We start from the raw sequence: 21,638 nt of genomic DNA on the forward strand, positions 1-21,638 counted from the left end.
GTGTTTTATGTGTTTCGCCTATGTACGACTTACGCTTAATGTCTGACTACATAGTTAAAAGTTAATATTTGCTGTAACAGTATTGGTGGTGGTGTACAGCCACTAGTCACGGCACTCGGCTGCGTGTCAAATGAGCTGCCAGCTGAGCGGGGCGGACCAGAACAGAGCCGGAGTGTTTACTCTGTCTGAGCAGAGTTAACTGTCCAATGAAACTGCTCTTTGCAGCATTATCCTGTGAAACACAAACCCAATACTCTGAATATGTCAGGGTAAGTAACGCTAAGCTTGATATCTAACTGAGACATCTAACGCCACAGTAACTTAGTTATCTAAAATAATGCTAAGTTTTGTAGCAGTTTTGCAGCTATGCTAAGTTAGCCGTAGCGTTAGCTTGCTACAATGGTAGCACAGATTTGCTACTGATGTTTAGATGACGCGGCGGCAAATATCTTTAACTATTTCATGTTGGGTTAGTTTGCGCTAACGCTGCTGCTCCTTGGCAATGAGTCGCTGTTTTGCCAATGGTGCGTGGTGAACAAGGACTGAGTTTAGGTAACGTTAACGTTAAATGTTTACACACTGTCGAGTGATAAACTTTAGCTGCGTGCTGTAACGTTAACTACACAGTAGTTAATTAGCAATGTTAGCCCTGTGAGGCTAGCTGTTACCTTTAGCTGAACTACACTCAACTAACGTATATGGATTTGCATGGCGGATTTGCATAGCAAATGTTGTATTCGCGCTAGTGACAGTGTTAGGGAAGTTACTGATTAGCTAGCACCTATCTGTAATTAAGCTTCTTAATGTAAGGTGTGTTAAGCTGAAGTGCATCTCTTCCTCTTTGACAGTGGCTGATAGAGGAGCAGCCAGACCCATGTCCAAGATTAGGGTGTGAACAACTTGGGACACAATGTCTCTCTTGCTGATATTCTTCCTTCTAATTCTTCTTCTTGGGATTGTTTTGTTATGTGTCATTTTCAGGTAAGACGTGTTGGTTTCTGCACTATATCTGTAATTGCCAATGACACTCTATAAGCATCACTGATTTAGTTTAATCTAACACTGCTGATAAGGTATAACCCAGATGTTTCTTGATTTTACATAAAAGATCTCTGTTTTTCTTTTGCTCCTAGGTGGCTTATATGCACCCTGGCTGTGCGCCTCTTCCAGACTGCACTGAATGCTGATCTAAAGATCAAATCAGTAGGGCTTTTTTCTGTCCAAGGAGTTAGTATCCAGTTTCACCCCCAGCACACCCTGGTAAGACACACTGTGTTTACATGACATTTATTTAGTGAGCTCATTCAGTGTGACTGCTCCCATATCATGGGACATGTTTGGCTTAGCCAAAACACATTTTATGTCGTTTCTCCACTATCCCTAAATACATCAAGGGTACTGTTTGGACTTATTATACCATCACAGTAGAGCTTCAACGATTATTAAAGTAATTGCCAACTATTTTGATAATTGATTAATCAATTTGAGTAAATCTTAAAATTCTTTCACTCTCTGATTTCAGCTTCTTAAATGTGAATATTTTCTGGTTTCCTTAGTCTTCTATGATAGTAAACTGATTATCTTTGGGTTGTCGACAAAAATCAAGACATTTAAGAATGTCATCTTGGGCTTTGGGAAACAATGATCAACATTTTTTACAGTTTGACAATCTGACATTTTATGGACCAAACAACTAAAAAGATCAATCAATAATGATAATAATTGTACATAACAGTGGCTTTCTTTATGACAGGAAATTGACAGAATATGGATTTCAAGTAAACTTCTAAACAAGGATTTGCCGTAAGTTGTCACCTTTTTATTTTGTCCGTCCGATAGTTTGATATTAAGTCTCTCAGTAAATCAGTTATAGATGCTAAACCCTTATGAAAATGCTTAATTCTTTTATTTGAAACGTCTACTGCGTGTTTGTATTTTAGGAGATACCTGGCATTGTGTGTTGGCGAAACCAGAGTTAGGCTTGACTTGCAAGCATCACTCAGACCTTTGGTGCAGAAGAGTCATGGGAAAAAGTCAGGGAAGATGTCGGTCAGCCCCACAACGCTACGCCTTCTGTCACAAGTATGTTGCCTTGCTGTAGGTCAGTCATTTGCCAACCTGATTTTGAAGACAATATCTCACTTCCTATCTTCTGTTTTCAGCTGCTGTCCTTCCACATCAGCTCCATCAATGTGATGGTGCTGAACATAGCACTGTCAGAGTCTCTATGGCACATGACCATTACAGGCATCACCTTGTTACTTGACCACCAGAGTAAAAGGTAACTATACTGTTCACACTCTCTCTTTTTGTTATTTCTGTCTGCCTTTTGATCTGATTTAGCTATTGAATTTAATAGTAAAGAAAAAATTCCAACCAAGGATCATGCTACATGGTTATCATTTTTTTACTTTTATTACAGGCTGGCGTGGGACTTCTCCGTCGGGCAACTTAGCAGTAAAGTGCTTAAAAGCAGTCAATTGGTAAGTTCTTCTATTTTCACTGAAATAGAAACTTATGATTGAATGTGTGTGACTGGTGTGTCTGTGTTGTAGGATATATGTTTGGCTGAAGTTGCCCTGAGCCTGCTGCTGTCCGGATATGTGAGCCTACCAGAGATGAAGCCAGGCTGTCTGTCCCTGAGTGTGAGGACTCTCATAGCAGAACTGCATGAGGGGCTGTTTCTGAGCCAACTCCTGCTGCCCTCATCCCCTAAAGAGAGCGTTCACGATGTCTCTGGTGAGCAAACATTAATTATATCAGTATAAGTATAATCTCTGAAATGTCAAAACGATCGTTGTATTAATCAATTCCACCTTGCCAAGATGTTCGAACAATAGAGGACATCAGGCTTTGTTGTTGTAAATTTACAAAGACATCAAAACAGCAGCACATTTCATGTAACACCTAATCAAGATGTTGCTTGATTGAATGTATGAGTTGGAGTAGAGTACATGTTGTGTTTTATAATATAAAGTACAACATCTACTCTAAATATTCTAAAGCATATTCTAAAATGCTTGGATTTTCTATCATTGCCTGTGATATTTTTTGCTGATCTGCTAACCAGCAAGAAAATGAGGACAAGGTCATATGATAGCACTTTATTCACCTCTGTAGGTGCTTGAAATGTCCACATACTTAATGATAAATATAGAAAGTTTAACTTTCCCAGTCAAATACAGCATAAGTTATACAATTGTTTAAAAAACTATTTTCATTATTTCTTTATATATCTGCAGGCCTTCTGGATCATTATTCACTGAATAAGAAAAGTAACTTATTGTTAAAAGTAGCATAGCATAGCAATTTTGCCTATAAAAATACACACTAACAGCCAGAAGGGGAAAAAGAGGAAATGACACATTAGCTCACTCCATGCATTTCCATGCAAAACAGATTTTTAGATCATTAGAAAACAAAGCATGAAAGCGGTGCTGTTAGTGTTTTAACTTTTGACCATTTTATAGGCATTGTGACATTCATAACCAGCCTGTACAGGCAGTTAAAATGTTAAATGGAATACATTTGCTATAGAGGAGACCTAGACAAGATGCACATTGCCGAATACTGCAAGTCGCCATTGGCTCATATCAGGTGGCATATGCACAATGTCAAAAAAAAAAAGTTTATTAAATAAAAATGTGAAATGAGAATTGTAGAGGCTATTTAGCTATGTGGCTTTCTTTATACTTTTGATAATACCTGACATAATATTATGATTTAATACTGTTCCCTTTCAGAGTGTGAAACCATTGAATTCATCCAGACTGAGACTGTGGAACGGTTTCATCAGCTGATTCCCCACAAGGTCAATGTGGAATTTGATAATACAAATGTAACCCTGTCCATGCACAGCCAGAAAAAGTGAGTACTCATTTTACCATCAACTGCATATAATTGTTGTTTAGCACAATTTAATTCCCTATTTTATGACTTTTTTTTTTTTGTTTTGTTCTGTCTATATAGACACCTCAACTGGACTCTGAAATCTTTAAAGGTCTGCTACAGACGTGACAGTGAGCAGCTTCCTCTTAAAAGCTTCACTCCTGGGCTGAGCTTTCCCCAGAGCAGCCTGGAGCTCCTTCTAGAGGGTAAGTGGACAGCTGGGTGCCAGACGCAATGCAGAGAGAGTTGGATGAAGGAAAAAAGTTATGAATAACATGTTCTTGTTTCTTTTTTAAAATATATTGGCAGATGGACTACTCCTCTCACAAAGCAGGCAAAGGATCCTTTGTGTGAACACTCTCAAGACAGCCCTGCAGGTGAGGAAGATGCTCAATGGTCACATCACAAGAGTTTCTTAAATCTATGAATCATATTTGACATTATTTTGACTTTGTCTCTTGTGTTTTTCTACATGGAGGTTACATCTGTTGACATCTCAGGGTCCTTCACAGTCAGCACTTGCATTATCCACTACCGTCACCAGGAGTTTTCCCATTGGCTAAACCTATTTCCATGGGAACAGCTAATCCACAGGAAGGCAGCACATAGAAAAAGGTAAGCTTGGTAAAGGTAAAAAAAAAAAAAGTAAAACTTGAAGGTTTGGATTGCTGTGTGTTTATCATATCTCTAAAAGTTTACTGAAATAATTGGATGTGTGTTCACTCTGTGAAGTCTTCACTTTTCTTAAAATCTCCCAATGCAGTGTAAATAACAATCTAATACCTTTTACTGTCTTCTCTTTCTTATTCATGTCTGTGTTTGCACATCACTCATTCCGTATTGTGTTTTTCCATGATGTTATTGTATTATGTAGTCCGTTAGATTATTTGCCCAACTTCCTTTTCCTCAGGCGCCTCCCTCACTTCGATGCTCCCGTGATGATCACCTCTGCTGTGTCAAACGTTAATGTGTCTGTTCAGCTGGGAGATACAACGCCTTTTGCTCTAGGCTTCATCTCTGCCAGCGCAGGTACTGTAGATCTTTCACATGCTGCACATGCTTTCACACACACACACACACAGAAAGGCAGGTGAATGTCATATGATGTTATTGCTACGTAGCAAAATGAGGGCGTTGTTGCGTTTAAGTGTAACCTCAACACCCTGTGGTAAGCAACAACACTTAATGTTGTTACTTTACATCATGTGCAAGTCCTGTACTTCTGTTAAAACCAATTTTTCCTTCAGTAAATCAAAAAGGTTTTTATTTTGTAGCCATTTTTCAGGTCAACCTTTTTCAAACATGCCAAACTAGATTAGATAAGTCTTTTTTTTAGAGTGCCCTTTAAACGTTACACATTAACTTGTACACCTTTCCACTTGTCTTATAGTACTTTTTTCTTTTGGAGAACAGCTTCAATCACAATGCTGTATTTCCTCAAAATAACATTTCATGATGCTTGTGCTTCCTGTATTTGTAGAACTGCAGCATCTTCTTGACTATAAAGCTGACACAGAGAGCCCAGAGTCCCAGAATGTGCATCAGCGTGCTGCGCTGTCCCTGGACAACTTCTGGTGGAGAGTGGGTCAGGGTTCTCATATCCAACAAGCACCCCACCCTCCTGGTAAACATGTGTGGGGAGAAGCGCTAATTTTAGACACGCTCAGTCTTCAGGTAGGAGGACAAATTATTAAGGAGCGTTTAGAAACTTGTTGTATGTATAATAATGCTTAAGATTCATTTTCACATTTTTTGAATATTAATATCCTTCCACAGAGTCTTTTTTGTCTTTTTCCCCCCTGTAATTCTTGTCTTTGCATGACTTTTGTAATAGATAGACTCTCTGAATCCCCCAGTATTTCCAACCACAAATTAGATCAGAATGTTAACTCAGAACATGCTGTTTCCAGTTGAAATTAGTTTTAATGTTTAGTAAGTTTGTTAGTCAGAGGATTTACTCCCATACTCTATTGCTAACGTTCATGTACTTTTGATTTCATCCCTCCAGGGCAGTTTCAACAGACCCCAGATGGAGTCGAGTAGCCATTCTCAGAGTTTGTGCGTGGAGTCCAGTCTGAAAGGGCTTCAAGTGGAGCTTTCAGAGACTTGTGCACTGTGTCTGTCTCGCCTGCTGTCCCTCATCTGTGTTCCTCGTGACCTGGAGCCACAGCTGTTAGATGTGGCCTCAGTGTCTCCCCCTAGTGACGATACTGTCCAACCCATCCCCTCTTCACAGCTACACCTGCTGTTTAAACTGGACTGTTGTCTGGAGGATGTTAATGTGTTCACACTGTCTAGTCTGGCAGGTAAGTTATTTCAGAATGTATAAAGGTTCTGTATATTTGTTATGTAAAGAAATAGTGGAGTAATGGAGTCCTGAGTAGAGTATGACATTGCACTCCCTCCATGTGTGTTATCATCCGAGCTTCTCTGTTTTTTGTTTTGGTAGCTGGTCTGGGTGAGTTTGTCGTTGTGAACCTGCTGGTTTTGAGGAGAGCGATATGTGGCAGGTTCTTTTCTCATCTAACTCAGTGAATTAAGGATTTATTTTGACCAAAGCAGAGTTGGTGTTTGTTGGAACAGTGAAAAGACCGCTTTGGTGGCTTTAATTTTGTTTCTGTCCAGTTTGAATGACGTATGTTTTAAGATGATGAGCGAGCTATTATTGTTTTGATCAATGGAGTCTTGGAGCAAGAGCGATATAACGGCTGTTTCTGTTTTAACAAAAAGGTCGGTCTCTGTAGGGATCCCATCCATAATGTTTTTAGACGCTTAGAATAGCAATCTGAGTCAGTGGCAAAAACATCTTTTCACATCTAAGTCTGTGAATATTTTTAGATTTCGACCTAACCATAGTTGGTGATTTTTGACAGTGGAGAGACTAATAAAAGACTGTTTTAGTGAGTCCTTTTAATTATTATTTTTTTAATGAGCTGCGAGGTTACAGTTTTTCTCAATTGAGTCTGGTTTGCCGAACCCCCCCCCCCCCTCACAACATTTAGTGGCAGGGAATGTCACATGCAGCTCCTTTTAAGAATGTTGCTGGTGGAAGAGTGGTGCTTCGACAGAAAATTCATCTGCAACTATTTTGATAAATTATTAATCATGTAAGTCACTTTTTAAGCAGAAATTTCAAACATTACCAAGCAGTTGCTCTTTTCCTTTGTCTTATGTGACAGTAAATGGAAGCTCTTTGGGTTTTGGCCTGCTGGTTGAACAAAACAAGCAAGTAAATTGTGATCTATTTTAATATTTTTCACAATTTTCTGACATTTTAAACATCAAACAATCTAGAAAACAAACAATTCAAATCAAATAATTGATAATGAAAATAATTGTTGGTTGCAACCCTAACCCTCTATGTTGTAATTCATCATTAACAATGACAAATACATTAGTCAGAGCAAAGAATGGCAAAAAGTATTGCAGCAATACATTTTTCAAGCTGACCCAAAGAGAATAAGTAAACAGGCCTTCTTCTTACAAATGCCCCACTGCATCTTCATTATCTTGTGGCACCAAAGATTACAGGATACACAAAGGTTTCTGCAGTGGCAGTTTATCATCACCTTTAATTATCATCCCTTTTGTTTTTTACTCGTGTTCTCTTTAGGAGCCGTGTCTTTGCGGATGGACACTATTGGACTCCTGAGCTCTGCAGAGAGCTCCACTGTGTCTCTTCAAGGTGTTAGCTTGTTGGCGATCAAAACACTCACAGAAAACATGGAATCATGTTGCCCCGCCTCCCAAACCCCCAACCCTGTGCTCAAACTCACCGCAATAGCCTTTTCCTACCATATCACTACCCACACCTTACAGGTAATCATATCTCGATCAGTTTTATTTCTCCAGACTGAATGAATTTCTTTGTCAATATTCATACCTTTTGTGTCTTAATCAGGTTCGATGTGAAGAAGAGCTCACTGTTGAATGGACCCCAGCGGACCACATGATCTTATATCAGCACTTGACTGAAGCTCAGGCTTGTTGGCGTATGCTGTGCAGAGAGAAAGGAGAGGACAGTCTAGTCAAACCTACTGAGAGTCAACCCATCCACAGTAGGGGGCTGTGTGTGCGTGTTGAACTGGGCTGCACTCGTTTAACAGCCCATGTTAGTGAGCAGAACTATATTCTCCTGCACACAGAAGCGCTGTCAGTCTCCAAGCACACTGGTTCCATACACATACGTTCTCCTTCCGTGATCTTCAACTTTGATGGCAACAACATCGTGTCCTTTAACGATCTAGATGTTCAAACACACGCAGAGCTGTCTGAGATGCAGATGCACAGAGACACCTTCCCCTTCCTTACCACTCCTCACAATTGTGTCTGGGTCCTCACTTGCCCCTCCCTGGCTGTCGAGTTCCCCTACCAGTACAATTTCTCAAAAACCTTTGACATGGCCATCAGTGTGCAGAAGTGGCTAAAGACTCTGCATCAAGCCGCAAGCCAAGCCACTACCGTCCAATGTCTGCCTCCTGATCTCGTGTTCAAAATCAGCCAGTTTTCATTCGTGTTCCTTGACGACGTCTTTGAAATCAAGCTGCGAGACAATTACGAGCTAATGAAGGACGAGAGTAAGGAAAGTGCAAAGCGTCTTCAGCTTCTAGATAAGAAGGTGGCAGATCTGCGCAAGCAGCATGGAGAACTTCTCCCAGCCAGAAAGATTGAAGAGCTGTACAGTTCACTGGAGAAAAAGCACATTGAGATCTACATCCAGCGCTCACGTCGCCTCTACGCCAACACACCCATGAGGAAGTCCCTGCTGACCTGGACTGTGTCAGACTTGGAGCTAGTAGCCCTGGCTGATCAATCTCTTCATGGGCCAGAGAGGGTGAGGGAGCAGCTGAGGGACATCGACAGGATCAGTCCCTTCCCCAGAGATGGACTCCCTCTGGTGGTCCAGTGGTGCCGCGCTGTCAAGTTTAAACTGGATGCATATTTGGGTAAGTTGATGAAAAATTTACAACATTAATTTCAGATGTGAGACAGGATTTCTCTGAGAATAAATTGGAAATAAAATCTAATTAAAGGTCTTACCGCTTGAGCTTATTTCTACCTACACAAACAAGTGATGTCTTTACGCTGTGCCAGTGAGAATTCGGGATTACCCTCGCTACCTGTTCGAGATCCGGGACTGGGAGCTTTCAGGGCGTCTGATTGGGACAGAGCAGGATGGACAGACCAGGGCTCGCCGCAAAGACGTTGTCCCTCTTGGTCCACCATGGGGTGATGTGACGGTCCACAGGAATATGCCACCACTCAAGTTCTACTATGACTTCAAATGTGAGTTGTGGGATATACCTAGCTATTTGTTATGCCTGACCAGTCACAGTGTTTTGAATGTGCAGCATTCATTCATGTAACCAAAACAGAAGCAGAAGTTGGCAGCGGCAAAGGAAGAAACCCTTCATGTGCCTAACGATACATAGTCATATGTATTGGCCCAGTATTAGAGAGGAAATTATAAAAATTATAAAGTTTGCTTCAGTATCATTAGTTATTTGAAAATATAGTAACACAGATAATAGGAGTAAGAAAAAAAACTTAAAATTTAATTATTTTGTTTTACATACATTTGTGATTCTCTCAAACACTGAAAGTTCTTTCATTAAATATTCTCTTTTTTGTAGCTAACATCTCCCTCTACACTATTGTGTGGGGGCCATGTTGGGACCCTGCCTGGACTTTGATTGGCCAGTCCGTTGACCTGCTGACCAAACCTACTGTTGATCCTTCACCTCCTTTGGCTTGGTGGGACAAAAGTCGTCTCCTTATGCATGGGCGCTGGGTTATGGACATTGATCAGGCCAATCTTCATCAACTGGCTACAGAGGTAAAACAATGTACACCTAAAAAACAACAAACTGTTGTGAATCTCCGGACGATCTATGCAGGAAGAGATTTAGCAAAGTTATGTTTTTGGCAAATCATGATTTCATTTACTTTAAATCTTGACATTTACCCTCAGTGGCCTCTTTATTACAGTACAGTTGTACAATCTAATCTAATTCAGTCCAATACAACTGTTCTGCGATAAAGTACTTTTATGATGCCTATAATGTTCTTGTTTTGTTTTTTTCACTTTTATTATATGTTGTAACATTGAGGTCATAATTACCTAATAAAGTGGCCACTGAGTGTATGTTTATGGCACGTACTGCGCCCTCACAGTCTTTTATGTTTTAGTTTCTTGTGGTAACGGAGATATGAGATGCAAAAATGATTCACCTTTATCTAAGATAAATCTTGCATTCTCACAGGACCCTTACAACACTACAGAGAACCTGCACTGGGAGTGGAATAAGCTGAACTTTGACTGGAACCCCGGCCAGTTTGTTTTTAAAGGAGACTTGGATGTAAATGTCAGGACAGCATCAAAGTAAGTGGATGTGAAAATAGTTAAATGCAACTTCTAACTATATTTGTAGAGAATCTATAGTAATACAAGTCCCTTTTGTCCATATCAGGTATGATGATATCTGTTTTCTACACCTGCCCAACTTGTGTATGACCCTTGACCTCCAATGGCTTTGCCATGGCAACCCCCATGACCACCATGCTGTAATGCTCTGCTGTGCGGAGAACGTTGCAGACGTGACCTCAGGACAACCTCATGACTCCTACAGAGCCTTTCGCTCTGAGAACCTCAATCTCTCCATCACCATGGACCTTAACCAGCACTGTGGCACAGGTATGTGCAGCTCTGTTAGATATTCTGTCTAGCTATGCTAATCCCACTGCATTGGAAAACCAGTATAACGTATTTTGCCATTGAGAACTGTATTTTTTTTTTCTATGTAGAACCACCTCAGCCTAGAATCCTGCTATACAGCAGCACTCTGCGCTGGATGCAGAACTTCTGGGCCACCTGGACAGGTGTATCTCGACCAATCTGCAGAGGCAAGCTCTTCCACAGCCTCAGGCCTGTCCGTAAGAAGCTGGGTCAGCACTACAAACAGATGTCCTACACAGCCGCCTTCCCACAACTACAAGTGAGTGTTTTTCTAGGCTGCCTTCCAGCAACAGCCCACTAACATCTGCTTTATGTTTTTACCACGAAATCTGCATTTGCAGTTACTTACACAGTCCAGTATGTACCTTGATTTCTGAAAGATAATTCACTAGAATTTCCTCCCCTTTATTTCTTTACACCTAATATCTACTACATGTGTAAGTTTCTACATATTGTTTGTCCTTCAGGTGCATTACTGGGCCTCCTTCGCCCAACAGAGAGGTATCCAAGTGGAGTGCAATAAAGGCCATGTCTTCACCAGAGGGTCACAGAGACTTATTCCACAGGGTACAGGCGTCAGCATGACACCATTCAAGAAAATTCAATTATTCATACAGATGGCTTAATTTAGTCTCCCAATATATTTTTAATGTGTATGTATGTCTGTGTGTGTATATTGTCTATCAGCTGGCACTGTGATGAGGAGGCTGATCTCTGAATGGAATGTGACTCAGATGGTTAGTGAACTATCTCAGGTGACTGTTCACCTGATGGCCTCCACCTGGGATGAGACAGCTGACCACCAGATCAATGCTCAGGTGAAGAAGACTCACCTGCTCAGCCTGTCCTCCCTGAGCTACCAGCGACAGAGCAACCGTATGGAGGAGGTATAACCCCAGAGCCGGCTAGAGTTTAAACCTGTTCTTCCACTGTGGCTGCATTCATAATTGGGATCTTTTCGAATATTTCTGACAGGAGGTGAACCAGACAGATGAGACTAATGCCTCTTACACTCACAAACTGCGCCTGGTGGACCTACGTGCTTCCTGGACCACCACTAACAGGAACATAGCCTTTGGGCTGTACGACGGTTATAAAAAGGCATCTGTACTGAAGAGGAACCTCTCCACTGAAGCTTTGAAGGGTCTGAGGATCGACACACAGCTGCAGACCAAGAAGCTCAAACGCTCTCCTTCCAATTACTCTCCCACCATAGCCCCTACCACACCAGTTATGCCCACCGTCAGTCGAGCAGACAAAAGTCAAAATGAAGGTGAGGAAAACACTTGACTAAGAAAAAGACAACAGCTGAGGCTTTCAAGATCCACTAACCTCTTTCTTTTCATTTTCCCTCCTTCACTCTGTAGGAACATCGATGCTCCAGAAACTGATTGAGGAAACGGACAAGTTTGTGGTGTTTTCAGAGGAGGATTCAGGTGTCAGCGACCAACTGTGTGGCATCGCAGCCTGTCAGACAGATGATGTCTACAATCGCAACTGGTTTATCGAGTTGGTCAACTGTCAGGTGCCTTGATAATAACATTTATATTTTTAAGATTTGTTTGACTTTCCATGTTGCAAAGTTAATATAAATTCCTACTTATTATCGCTGTTGGGTAAAAGTTTTTAGAGTCCAGTTTTATTGGGTTTCATGTTAAATCCATAATTGAAGGATCTCATGTTCTGCTGTAGAAAATTCAATAATATGGGCTACAATATCCGACAGTTAAGGCTGATTTAGAAACTGTGTGGATCAACTAAAAATGCATTGTTATATAAAGGTTTCTATCTTTTAGAATTAAGGTTGTCTCACAGCCTAGATGAATGAATGCAGGCTGATAATCTGGGTGGCCAAATACTTTAACCCTCCTCTACTTTGCTCTACCCAGATGATGCTGCGCGGCACAGAGACAGCAGGCTGTGTGCTGGTGTCTGCAGCAAAGGCTCAGCTGCTCCAGTGTGAGCACCATCCTGCCTGGTACAGCGACACCTTAAAACAGAAAACCACCTGGACCTGTCTGCTGGATGGCATGCAGTACTTTGCTACCATGGAGCCAAACCCATCTGAGCAAGAGGACAGACAGTTGTGGCTGGAGGTAAACTCAGCGCTCTCTCTGGGTCTCTGAAACACATATATGAGCACAAACGAGTGTAGTCCTATAGAGCTACTGTATGTTAAGACTTTTTACTTAATTGGTTAATAAAACATTGTCAAAGGATGGAAAATACTGAATGATAATTCACACTGACAATCTAAGAAAAACAGACCAAGTGTCTTTATTATACCATGATTTTAGTGAATAAATAGAATAGTGGACAAGTTATTGTATTGTAACAGTAGTTTTAAAAACTAACCATGCTACTACAACATCAAAACCAAGGCATTATAGTAACTCACCTGTTGTGTGCAGTGTCTATCATGCTCTGATTTTCTTTTGACTCTTTACCTTTGTTGTGTTTAGGTGAAAAACATAGAGGAGCACAGGCAGCGTAACCTAGACTCCGTACTGGAGCTGATGGAGAGTGGCCAGGCTGTGGGAGGAATGGTTAGCACCACTACAGGTAAATTACTTCTGAAACACAAGATTGTTCATGGTACTAACCTCATACTTGTTTTTGAAAAGATATGCACTATGGGACACTGACCACACACCCTCTACAGCTGTTAAAATACTTCCTTGAATACACAAAGTAATTGACCTTGTGTGTATTGTATGTTGAGAAATGTATGCCTTGCATTGTGCTGCTGTTGGTATTCTTGGTGTATACCTGTAAAGAGACACTGATTTACTGTACTCATTTAAGAATGACATTTTCTGTTCTGTGTCTGTAGATTGGAACCTGCCAGCTCAGGTGAACGAGGCTCAGCAGGTTCAGCGCATCATCTCACGTTGTAGCTGCCGGATGCACTACATCAGTTACAGTCACGACATCAACCCAGAGGTGGCCACACAGATCAAACCACCAGAGCTGAGGAATAACCATGAGAAAGAGGACCTGCTGAAAAAACAGGCTGGTATGTCTGTCCACCTGCATACTTTACATCCTCAACCTGCAAGGAAGAATGCATCTGGGTTCTTATAAAAGGGGCAGCTTCCGATTTTTTTTTTAAATGTCACAAATATGTCCCACAAATATGTGGAGGGGGATGGTATTATTATTTTCACTAAGTCACCTATATTATGATTTAACAGGGGCTGTGGACACCTTCACTCTCATTCACCATGATCTTGAGATATCCACTAACCCTGTTCAATATGCTATGATCCTGGACATTGTCAACAACCTGCTGTTACACGTGGAGCCCAGACGCAAGGTAGGCTGGAGCATCAGTTAGGTTAATGGCCCCAGTCTACAAAGGATTTCCTTTTCTTAACTGATGTTTCATCTCTGTTTATTCCGGGGGGGTTTTATCTTCCGGATATTTGGTGTGTCCAGGAGCACAGTGAGAAAAAGCAGCGTGTGCGTTTCCAGCTGGAAATCTCTAGTAACCCTGAGGAGCAGCGCAGCAGCATCTTGCACCTACAGGAGGCCGTCAGGCAGCACCTTGCCCAGATTAGACGCCTTGAGAAACAGATTTACTCCAACATCAGGGTGAGTCACATAGTACTTTACCTGCTTTACACTCCTTAAATTGCCACTGTTATTTGAAACTGAGAGTTTACCATTATTTCTTTATATAAAATATGTAAAACTGACTGTGCTGGAGTGAAGTGAGTTTACCAGACCTCTGTAGCCTGCTCCACATCTGAGCTTGAGGCTAGCAGAGTCTGACAATGTTATAGGAGAGCAATGCTAAATTATTTAATACTCTTATAAATCATTAAACATTTGCTTTCTTTGTCATCTTGCAGTCCCAACTAGAGGAACTGAGCGGTGACGAACTGATGGAGATCAACACAAGACTGCAGAACCAGCTAAACCAGGAAAAGAATGACATGCAGATGAAAAGTGAAGAGCTCAACATTCTCATCAGGTCTCACATCAACACTTGTTCACATTCAGTCATTTACAGAAGATTTGGCACACAGGTAAAAAACTAAACATGCAACAACTTTCGTTCAGGTGTTTTAAGGACTTCCAGCTGCAACGGGCAAACAAGCTGGAGCTTCGTAAGCCCCCAGAGGATGTGAGTGTGGTGAGGAGAACTGAGATCTACTTTGCCCAGGCCCGCTGGTGTTTGACTGAAGAGGACGGCCAGCTTGGCATTGCTGAGTTGGAGCTGCAGAGATTCATGTACAGTAAGGTGAGCACAGCAAGGAACTACAAAAGCCTAGAGTTTGAAGCAGCTGGCTGATGATCATAACTGCAGACAGGACAGCAGAGTTATCTTTCATGCGGTGCTGAAAAGTTGCCACTATGAAGAACCTGATATATACTAAATCATCTGTCTTCTCACATATTCTCTTTTACTTTTTGCACAAAATAATTCACCCTGCCTCCCTTTGTAGCTCTTATTTGCCTTTGCTCTAGATTTTTTCCAGCATTCTGTATTTCAAGAACCACCTGAGGAGGAGAAGAGGAATAAATAACAGCCTATTGCTGCATTTAATTTTTTTCAAAAAAGAACAGAAGCTAAAAACAAAAAAATTACCTACAAAAACACAATTTTCACTACAGTATTCTATCATATCTTACCCCTGACTCATCCACTGTACTTCACTACTGGATGGTAAATGTTTATGACTCTATACTTTCTTTCCACAGCTGAACAAGTCTGATGACACAGCGGAGCATCTTTTGGAGTTAGGGTGGTTCACAATGAACAACTTACTGCCCAATGCAGCATACAAGGTACATTTGACTCTCATCGGATTTGGCTATATTAGTTTTATTTATATTTTGTTATATTTTTGTTTGTTTTTCAGTTAACAAAATGAAAATTAACATTAATTTAATTTGACTTTAGTTTGTTGTAGCCATAATAAAAACCAAAATGCAAAGACATCCATGACCACCATCCTTTTGAGAACTATGCAGAGGAAGATTGTCACCATTAGCACAGATTAAAATTCAGTGTTTACTCACATTCATGACTCTCTGCCTGGTTTCTTCTGTGCAGCGTGTGAGGGTATGTACAGTGCTGGTACAGTGAGAAGACATAATGTCTGTGTTGATATTCAGTGTTGCATGCACTCTCAAGCATTCATTGATGCATGTGTGGCCAAGGACTCATTACAAGTTCACATAGCCTTATGGATGTTGTCCATACTGTGTTCATATCATCATTAATGTGCTGTTGAATATCAAAGTATACTGTTTTCAAAATGACATCAAAAAAGAAGTGTCACACAAAATCTCACTACAGCTTTATTTTGTGATGTTACTGAGAATGAAATTAACTCCCTCTTCTTTTATAGGTTGTACTTCGTCCTCAGAGCCCCTGCCAGTCAGGACGCCAGTTTGCTTTGCGAATCTTCAGTAAAGTGCGCCCCCCTGTGGGAGGAATCTCTGTTAAGGAACACTTTGAGGTGAAAACATTTCATGCAGTCACATTTACCAAACATGTGGATTGTGTTTTATTAAAAAAATTTATTACATTTTTTTTTATGATCATTTTCACCATCAGGTAAACGTGGTGCCTCTCACCATCCAGCTGATGTACCAGTTCTTCAAAAGGATGATGGGATTTTTCTTCCCAGGAAGAAATGTTGAGGAGGAGGAGGTCACTGATGAGGAAGACAAGTTCAGATTGGTTACCACAGGTATGTTTTTTGTCAACAGTGGCAATATGACAGCAGTAAGCTGAGTAGCAAAGTCTGCAATCTCTCTCACCAGCCTGTAATCAATACCAACTAACTGCTCAATAATAGTTTCCTGTGCGTATTGAATAGCCCATTACTGTGTTATGTCATCCCGCTGAGCTATTAAAAACTGTGTTACTTTGAAATGACCTTGAGATGTGTGTGAGAGAGAGAGCGAGAGAGAGAGACTCTCAGTGGGAGTATAAGGTGTAGGGTGCAGAGTCACCTAGAGGTCACCATGCTGATGTGTTCTGTGTCACAGGTATCCCTGTCAAGCCTCGGCAATCGTCAGAGGACACCATGGGTGCAATGGGCCCCAGCAAAGGTGTCGCCCAGGGACTGAACCGCACTGCGGGGGTCAGGAGGTCATTCAGGAAACCTCCAGAGGTATTCATGCTTTTTGGTTGTTTGTGCTGAGATGTCACGAACAAAATAAAGAAATGTAATTGCATTTATTTCCTCCCAGCAGCATCCGGTTGATGACATTGACAAAATGAAGGAGCGAGCTGCTATGAACAACTCCTTCATCTACATCAAGATTCCCCAAGTGCCCCTCTGTGTCAGCTATAAGGTGAGTTTCTTGTGCATAACAGCTGTTTCTGAGCTCCACAACTCGACTGTTATTTTTGATTAAATACCTGTTCATCATTATGGATAATGAGTTTGAATAGCAAAAGCATTAGAAGTAAGACTGAAATCTTAAAATCTTGATATCAAAAATACGGAAGCTGTAAGCGGTGTTCCATTCAAACATTTTATTTACTCCATTTTGCCGTGATAATGGGATAATTTTTTTTGTGATCTCAAGACAACAAAAGGATAGTCTAATACAGGGGTCGGCAAGTTAGTCAGGATAATGTAACAGTGGTTGTCAGTAGTAGAGCACAGGGCTCTCAGGCTAAGGCTTGTTTGTTCAATACCCACGCTGAATGATTTTTACATTTTTTATTATCCTCTTCAACAAAGTTCTTATGAAGAGTCTTCAGAGGTGTCATTCAAGCCACTAACTCTTTTGAATGTCCTTCAGAACTTTTCAGAGGTGCTTGACAGACCTCTGAAATACTGTAGCTGTCAGGGAATGTGAGATTGGATCACCCTGAATGAGAAGCACAGGAATTTTCTTTGCCTTGGGATTCTGTGGAAATAAAAATAAGCGTCCATAAGTTAATAGATGTGGACCAGTCGCCCTGCCGCACACACTTCAGCACATTTATTTACATTTTATTATAGCAATTGTAAGTTGCTTTGGATAAAAGCGTCAGTTAAATGAATAAATGTAATGTGAAAAACATCATGTTCATGGATTCTTGGCGCTTTGAATAGATGCAATAATATATCCCTCAACTAATGTTTTTATAGCCCTCAACCAATGTTCTGGTTCACTCTCACCACCACTCATTGATAACACTAATAACTCAACTGGACACCGCCTGCTCAGCACCAGACAACACACAGACATAGTTAAGCCTAGTTCACACTACACGATTTTTAGCCAGATTTGCCGCTCAGCGACGTCGGGCTGTGATCGGGGGTAAATCAGCGGTCGATCGGCGGTCGCCAGTTGTTATATGTGAACTCCACAACAACGCATCGAAACAGCTCCCCGACACATTTCTGACACATCGCCAACGTCTGCCAGATATCTAGCATGCCAAATATCTGGAAGAGTCGGCCGACTTGACATCCACATCCAGCCAATGAGAGCAAACAGCTGGCAGAGCAGGCAGCTACTTTTTTCACCACAAAACACTTTTTCTCCCCTCCAGCTCTCTGTAGCTCAGACAATCCCTGCTTTCTGCGTGTGCTAATCCATTCTTTCACCCATATTCTTTCTTTATAATTGGTATCTTTATAATAACAAACAACAGCTGTTTCATGTGTAGGTTCGCGTCATTTCCCGTGTCAAATTCTACATGTGTTTTCTTGATAAAACGTGGTTTGAAGACCAGCGTCGGGTGACGGAGTCCTTGTCAGCTCGCGTAGTGTGTGACCCCCTGTCACCAATCAGTCACGTAGTGTGAACGCCAAAATGGCTTCAAGACTCCCCTCACAAGACGGCAAGTTGTGTAGTGTGAACAGCATGGCCATCGGACGACGCTGAAAGTCGTGTAGTCTGCACGAGGCATAATGACTAGCTGCTAAAGAGCCAGATGTTTCCCACAGTGATTGGTGGAGACCAAAAACAGAGCTGAAAGACTGTCAACATTGGACTAGTGGTCCAAATGAATGATGCCATATCAATTTAAAATGAAGATGATGAAGATGTCAAGTGGCCAAACATTTTTTATTGTATATTACAAAAAGTGCTTATTTTTACCACAGACGGACTCTATACCAGGGGTATTCAATTAGAATTCAAAGAGGTCCAGCTAGAGAAAATTTCCAGAAGCAAAGGCCGGAACATCAAAACAACTAACTTGCATTATCATTCAGTACCATAACGTATAGTTGTATCAACATATGTTTTTAGTCAACAACAGACTGTCAAATCAGTCAGTTTTCACATCAAACTGGAGGGATAATAAATAATAACTACTCTAATTATAAATTCTAAATTTAAGTTAACTAAAATAAAGTGCCTAGTTTTTAGAAAAAATTAATAAAAGTGTAGTCTCAACCAATTTTATAATAGTCTAAACACTCAACACATGAACAGCTGTAATGCCTCCTCTTCTCTTTCATTCCCTCTTATAAACCTCTTTCCTACTTTCTCTTGTTGAGTGAGAAATGTGAGCTCTAGTTTGTCCTGCCAGCTAGCATTGGAGATCTATGAGATATTCTGCTTTTGAACTGCCCGTGGGAAGAATGTACATGTAAGAATCTGTACATTCTTGATTAAAAGTCTTCCCTTTCGTCTCCTCAATTTGTGTGTGTTTCCAAAACGTCTAAAATGTCAGTAAATACATCAGTAAATGCTACAAAAGCTGCGAGGGGTAAAATAGAAACGCTCCATCACGAGGTAGTAATTCTCAATAATAAATCGGCTGTAGGTCGGCGGTCCGGAGAGGACAGCGGCTGGGTCCAGATCCGGACCGCGGTCCGCCTATTAGTGACCTCTTCTCTATACTATATCAGGTGCCTGACAACATCATGGAAAGGATCCCTACGAGTAAGCCACTGCAGCTGGTTCGTGGCTGCCGGCTCAAGCCATCTACTGCATAGATTCCAAAATGTTTTGTACATACTAGTCATTTTGACACCAAGGTTTAATAATACAGAAATAATCCTTTTAATCCTTTTTTTTTTTATGTCCAGTCTGATGTATTTTTAGATGTCGAACTAATGTTGAATGTACGTTCTTTAGGGAGAAAAGAGTAGTGTGGACTGGAAAGACCTGAACCTGGTTCTGCCCTGCTTGGAGTACCATAACAACACCTGGACGTGGCTTGACTTTGCCATGGCTGTTAAGAGGGACAGCCGGAAAGCACTTGTAGCACAGGTACACAACATTTATGACTTTGACTCCACTCCAAATCAGATCTTCACTACTTGAAACCCACATTAGCTGTATGGTGGCTAGTATGTGAATTAAGATTACACACTACATAATGTGCCCTCCTACATAATTTAAAATCAATCTATTAGATTTCTTTCTGTCTTTTAAAGTTATCCTTCATTTCAGACTGTGCTTTCAGTTGTTTTCATTAATTTACCATTACTAAGAATGATTAGGAGCAAAAACAACCTAAATTTGCCCAGACATTGAAAAGTTCTGTATTTATGAACTTGTCCTTTTTGGCTCCTCGCTACTCAGATGATAAAGGAGAAGCTGCGTCTGAAGCCAGCTTCAGGCTCGGACATGCGGGGGAAATCATCTGAAGGGAAGTCGGACAACAGCCTGCAGCAGCAGGAGGAAGATGAGAAGGCACGGCTCCTCATCGGCCTCAGCACTGCAGACAAGAGCTCCAGTAAGAAGAGCATTTTCAGTCGACGCAAGTGAAGCAACTTAACAATCAACATTCACACTACGTCAGAACTTGGCCAGATGATCCAAACAGCAGCAGCTGCCACACTCCTTCAGTATCTGGATCAGGGAAAAAGCAGTCTGCCTCTTAGGGGTCAGAATATCAGTCTGGCTTTGTGAATCTCAATGAAAAAGGGAGATTGTTGAGCATTTCAAGTACTTTTGGGAGATACCTAACTGTATCATACGAGCCTGCTGAATTTAAAGTAATATTCTGGAGTTGTTGTTGTTTTTTTGTTTTTTTTAAATACTCCTTATGTGTCTTAGACTTGCGGTTATGGCCAAAATCCCTGGGGGAACTGAAACAGCTCCAGGGTTACCAGGGTGCCATTTTGACCAAAATAAATATTAACTAGTTTATTTGTGTGCCATGAAAATTTCTCTCTGCATTTCATTCACTCTGCAACTTTCAAAATAATGACCACTTTCGTTGCATTTGAATATAGCGAGGAAGATTTTCAGTATGTAGCTAGCACTTCATGGTTTCCTGTGCTTCTCTAAGTGCAAGACTGAGAACACCGGTTCCTGCTGGCCCAGGAACAATGTATGTCAAACTTGTTAAAAGTATGCTAGAACAAATAGGACTCCATTGAAAGCACTTTCAATGCTGCCAGCTGTAAAAATAGATTTTGAAATGCCATAACTAAATATATCAGATATGTTTTATCAATTAAAGCTTAAAGAAATTGTATATGGCTGTATGACTGTCGCTGACAGGAAGGCCTTTTCCCACAAATGACCACAAAAGATGCTATTTTATTTTATATTTTACCTTTAAATGAGCGTGTCCATCCCTCAGCTAGCTGTTTGACTGTACCTCACCCCAGTGCAATATATCACTGCATCAGAAACATGTTAATGTGTTGTATAATGTGGCACTTGGTTTGATGGTTTTGTAGCCAAAAAACAAATATGTTGCAGCTAATCGCTGAGTGTATGTTTTGTATTTGTATTACTAAAGCACTTTCTTATGCAAAGTTAATATTTTGATATTTTTGTAACCACTGGTTCTTTTCTCTTGAATTACTTGCGTAACTGTGCTGCTAAGCCTGCAGTCACATTTCTGTTCAGAGAACAACACGCCCTGAACATTTCAATTCAACGGATCATATCGCTAAAGCAGATGTAGCCTATTTACATTTCTGTCAGCTCTGTGGCTTATTGTTTATCTGTCAATAAAACGTGTTATAGTCTCTCAGTGGTGCGTTTGTGTTTTTATGCAGAGGGTAAAGGGGCAGGTCTGTGAGTCGCAGGAAGTTAGGGGAACCGAGTGATGATTGATCTTTAATCTGACAGCTGGAACTGG

The 21,638-nt window shown here is 41.0% G+C and overlaps 1 protein-coding gene across 3 annotated transcripts; it reads left to right on the forward strand.

The window, feature by feature from the left end:
* Nucleotides 1–113: 113 nt before the first annotated feature.
* LOC119883070 (protein KIAA0100-like) lies at nucleotides 114–21,530 on the forward strand. 3 transcript variants are annotated; one of them, XM_038693567.1, is made up of 40 exons: nucleotides 114–269; nucleotides 849–981; nucleotides 1,134–1,260; nucleotides 1,754–1,803; nucleotides 1,941–2,082; nucleotides 2,163–2,281; nucleotides 2,423–2,483; nucleotides 2,556–2,739; nucleotides 3,744–3,867; nucleotides 3,970–4,094; nucleotides 4,198–4,265; nucleotides 4,367–4,503; nucleotides 4,799–4,917; nucleotides 5,369–5,562; nucleotides 5,897–6,194; nucleotides 7,502–7,707; nucleotides 7,790–8,834; nucleotides 8,983–9,174; nucleotides 9,522–9,724; nucleotides 10,152–10,270; nucleotides 10,359–10,582; nucleotides 10,693–10,883; nucleotides 11,092–11,191; nucleotides 11,312–11,511; nucleotides 11,600–11,897; nucleotides 11,992–12,149; nucleotides 12,514–12,720; nucleotides 13,087–13,186; nucleotides 13,458–13,640; nucleotides 13,819–13,940; nucleotides 14,063–14,218; nucleotides 14,479–14,600; nucleotides 14,690–14,870; nucleotides 15,332–15,418; nucleotides 15,985–16,095; nucleotides 16,194–16,329; nucleotides 16,631–16,755; nucleotides 16,835–16,939; nucleotides 19,673–19,807; nucleotides 20,123–21,530. In XM_038693567.1, exons 2-40 carry the CDS (start codon nucleotides 911–913, stop codon nucleotides 20,306–20,308), a joined length of 6,711 nt encoding a protein of 2,236 aa, XP_038549495.1. In that variant the 5' UTR covers nucleotides 114–269; nucleotides 849–910; the 3' UTR covers nucleotides 20,309–21,530. The 3 variants fall into 3 exon arrangements, with proteins under 3 accessions (XP_038549495.1, XP_038549498.1, XP_038549496.1); XM_038693570.1 differs by having other exon boundaries at nucleotides 16,838–16,939; nucleotides 20,123–20,308; XM_038693568.1 differs by lacking the exon at nucleotides 114–269 and adding an exon at nucleotides 365–552.
* Nucleotides 21,531–21,638: the final 108 nt, after the last annotated feature.

The sequence above is a fragment of the Micropterus salmoides genome, unplaced genomic scaffold, assembly GCF_014851395.1.
Source record: "Micropterus salmoides isolate LMB-PRFRI ecotype aquatic unplaced genomic scaffold, ASM1485139v1 Ms_hic_scaffold_3, whole genome shotgun sequence".
In the NCBI taxonomy this organism is placed as follows: Eukaryota; Metazoa; Chordata; class Actinopteri; order Centrarchiformes; family Centrarchidae; genus Micropterus; species Micropterus salmoides.

What these genes read in the sequence shown, in the direction of transcription:
- LOC119883070 (XM_038693567.1), top strand. Translation starts at nt 911, where the DNA reads ATGTCTCTCTTGCTGATATTCTTCCTTCTAATTCTTCTTCTTGGGATT. An exon ending in TAACCAGCACTGTGGCACAG is followed by an intron (nt 10,583 to 10,692) that starts GTATGTGCAGCT and finishes TTTTCTATGTAG; the next exon opens with AACCACCTCAGCCTAGAATC. An exon ending in AATGGTTAGCACCACTACAG is followed by an intron (nt 13,187 to 13,457) that starts GTAAATTACTTC and finishes CTGTGTCTGTAG; the next exon opens with ATTGGAACCTGCCAGCTCAG.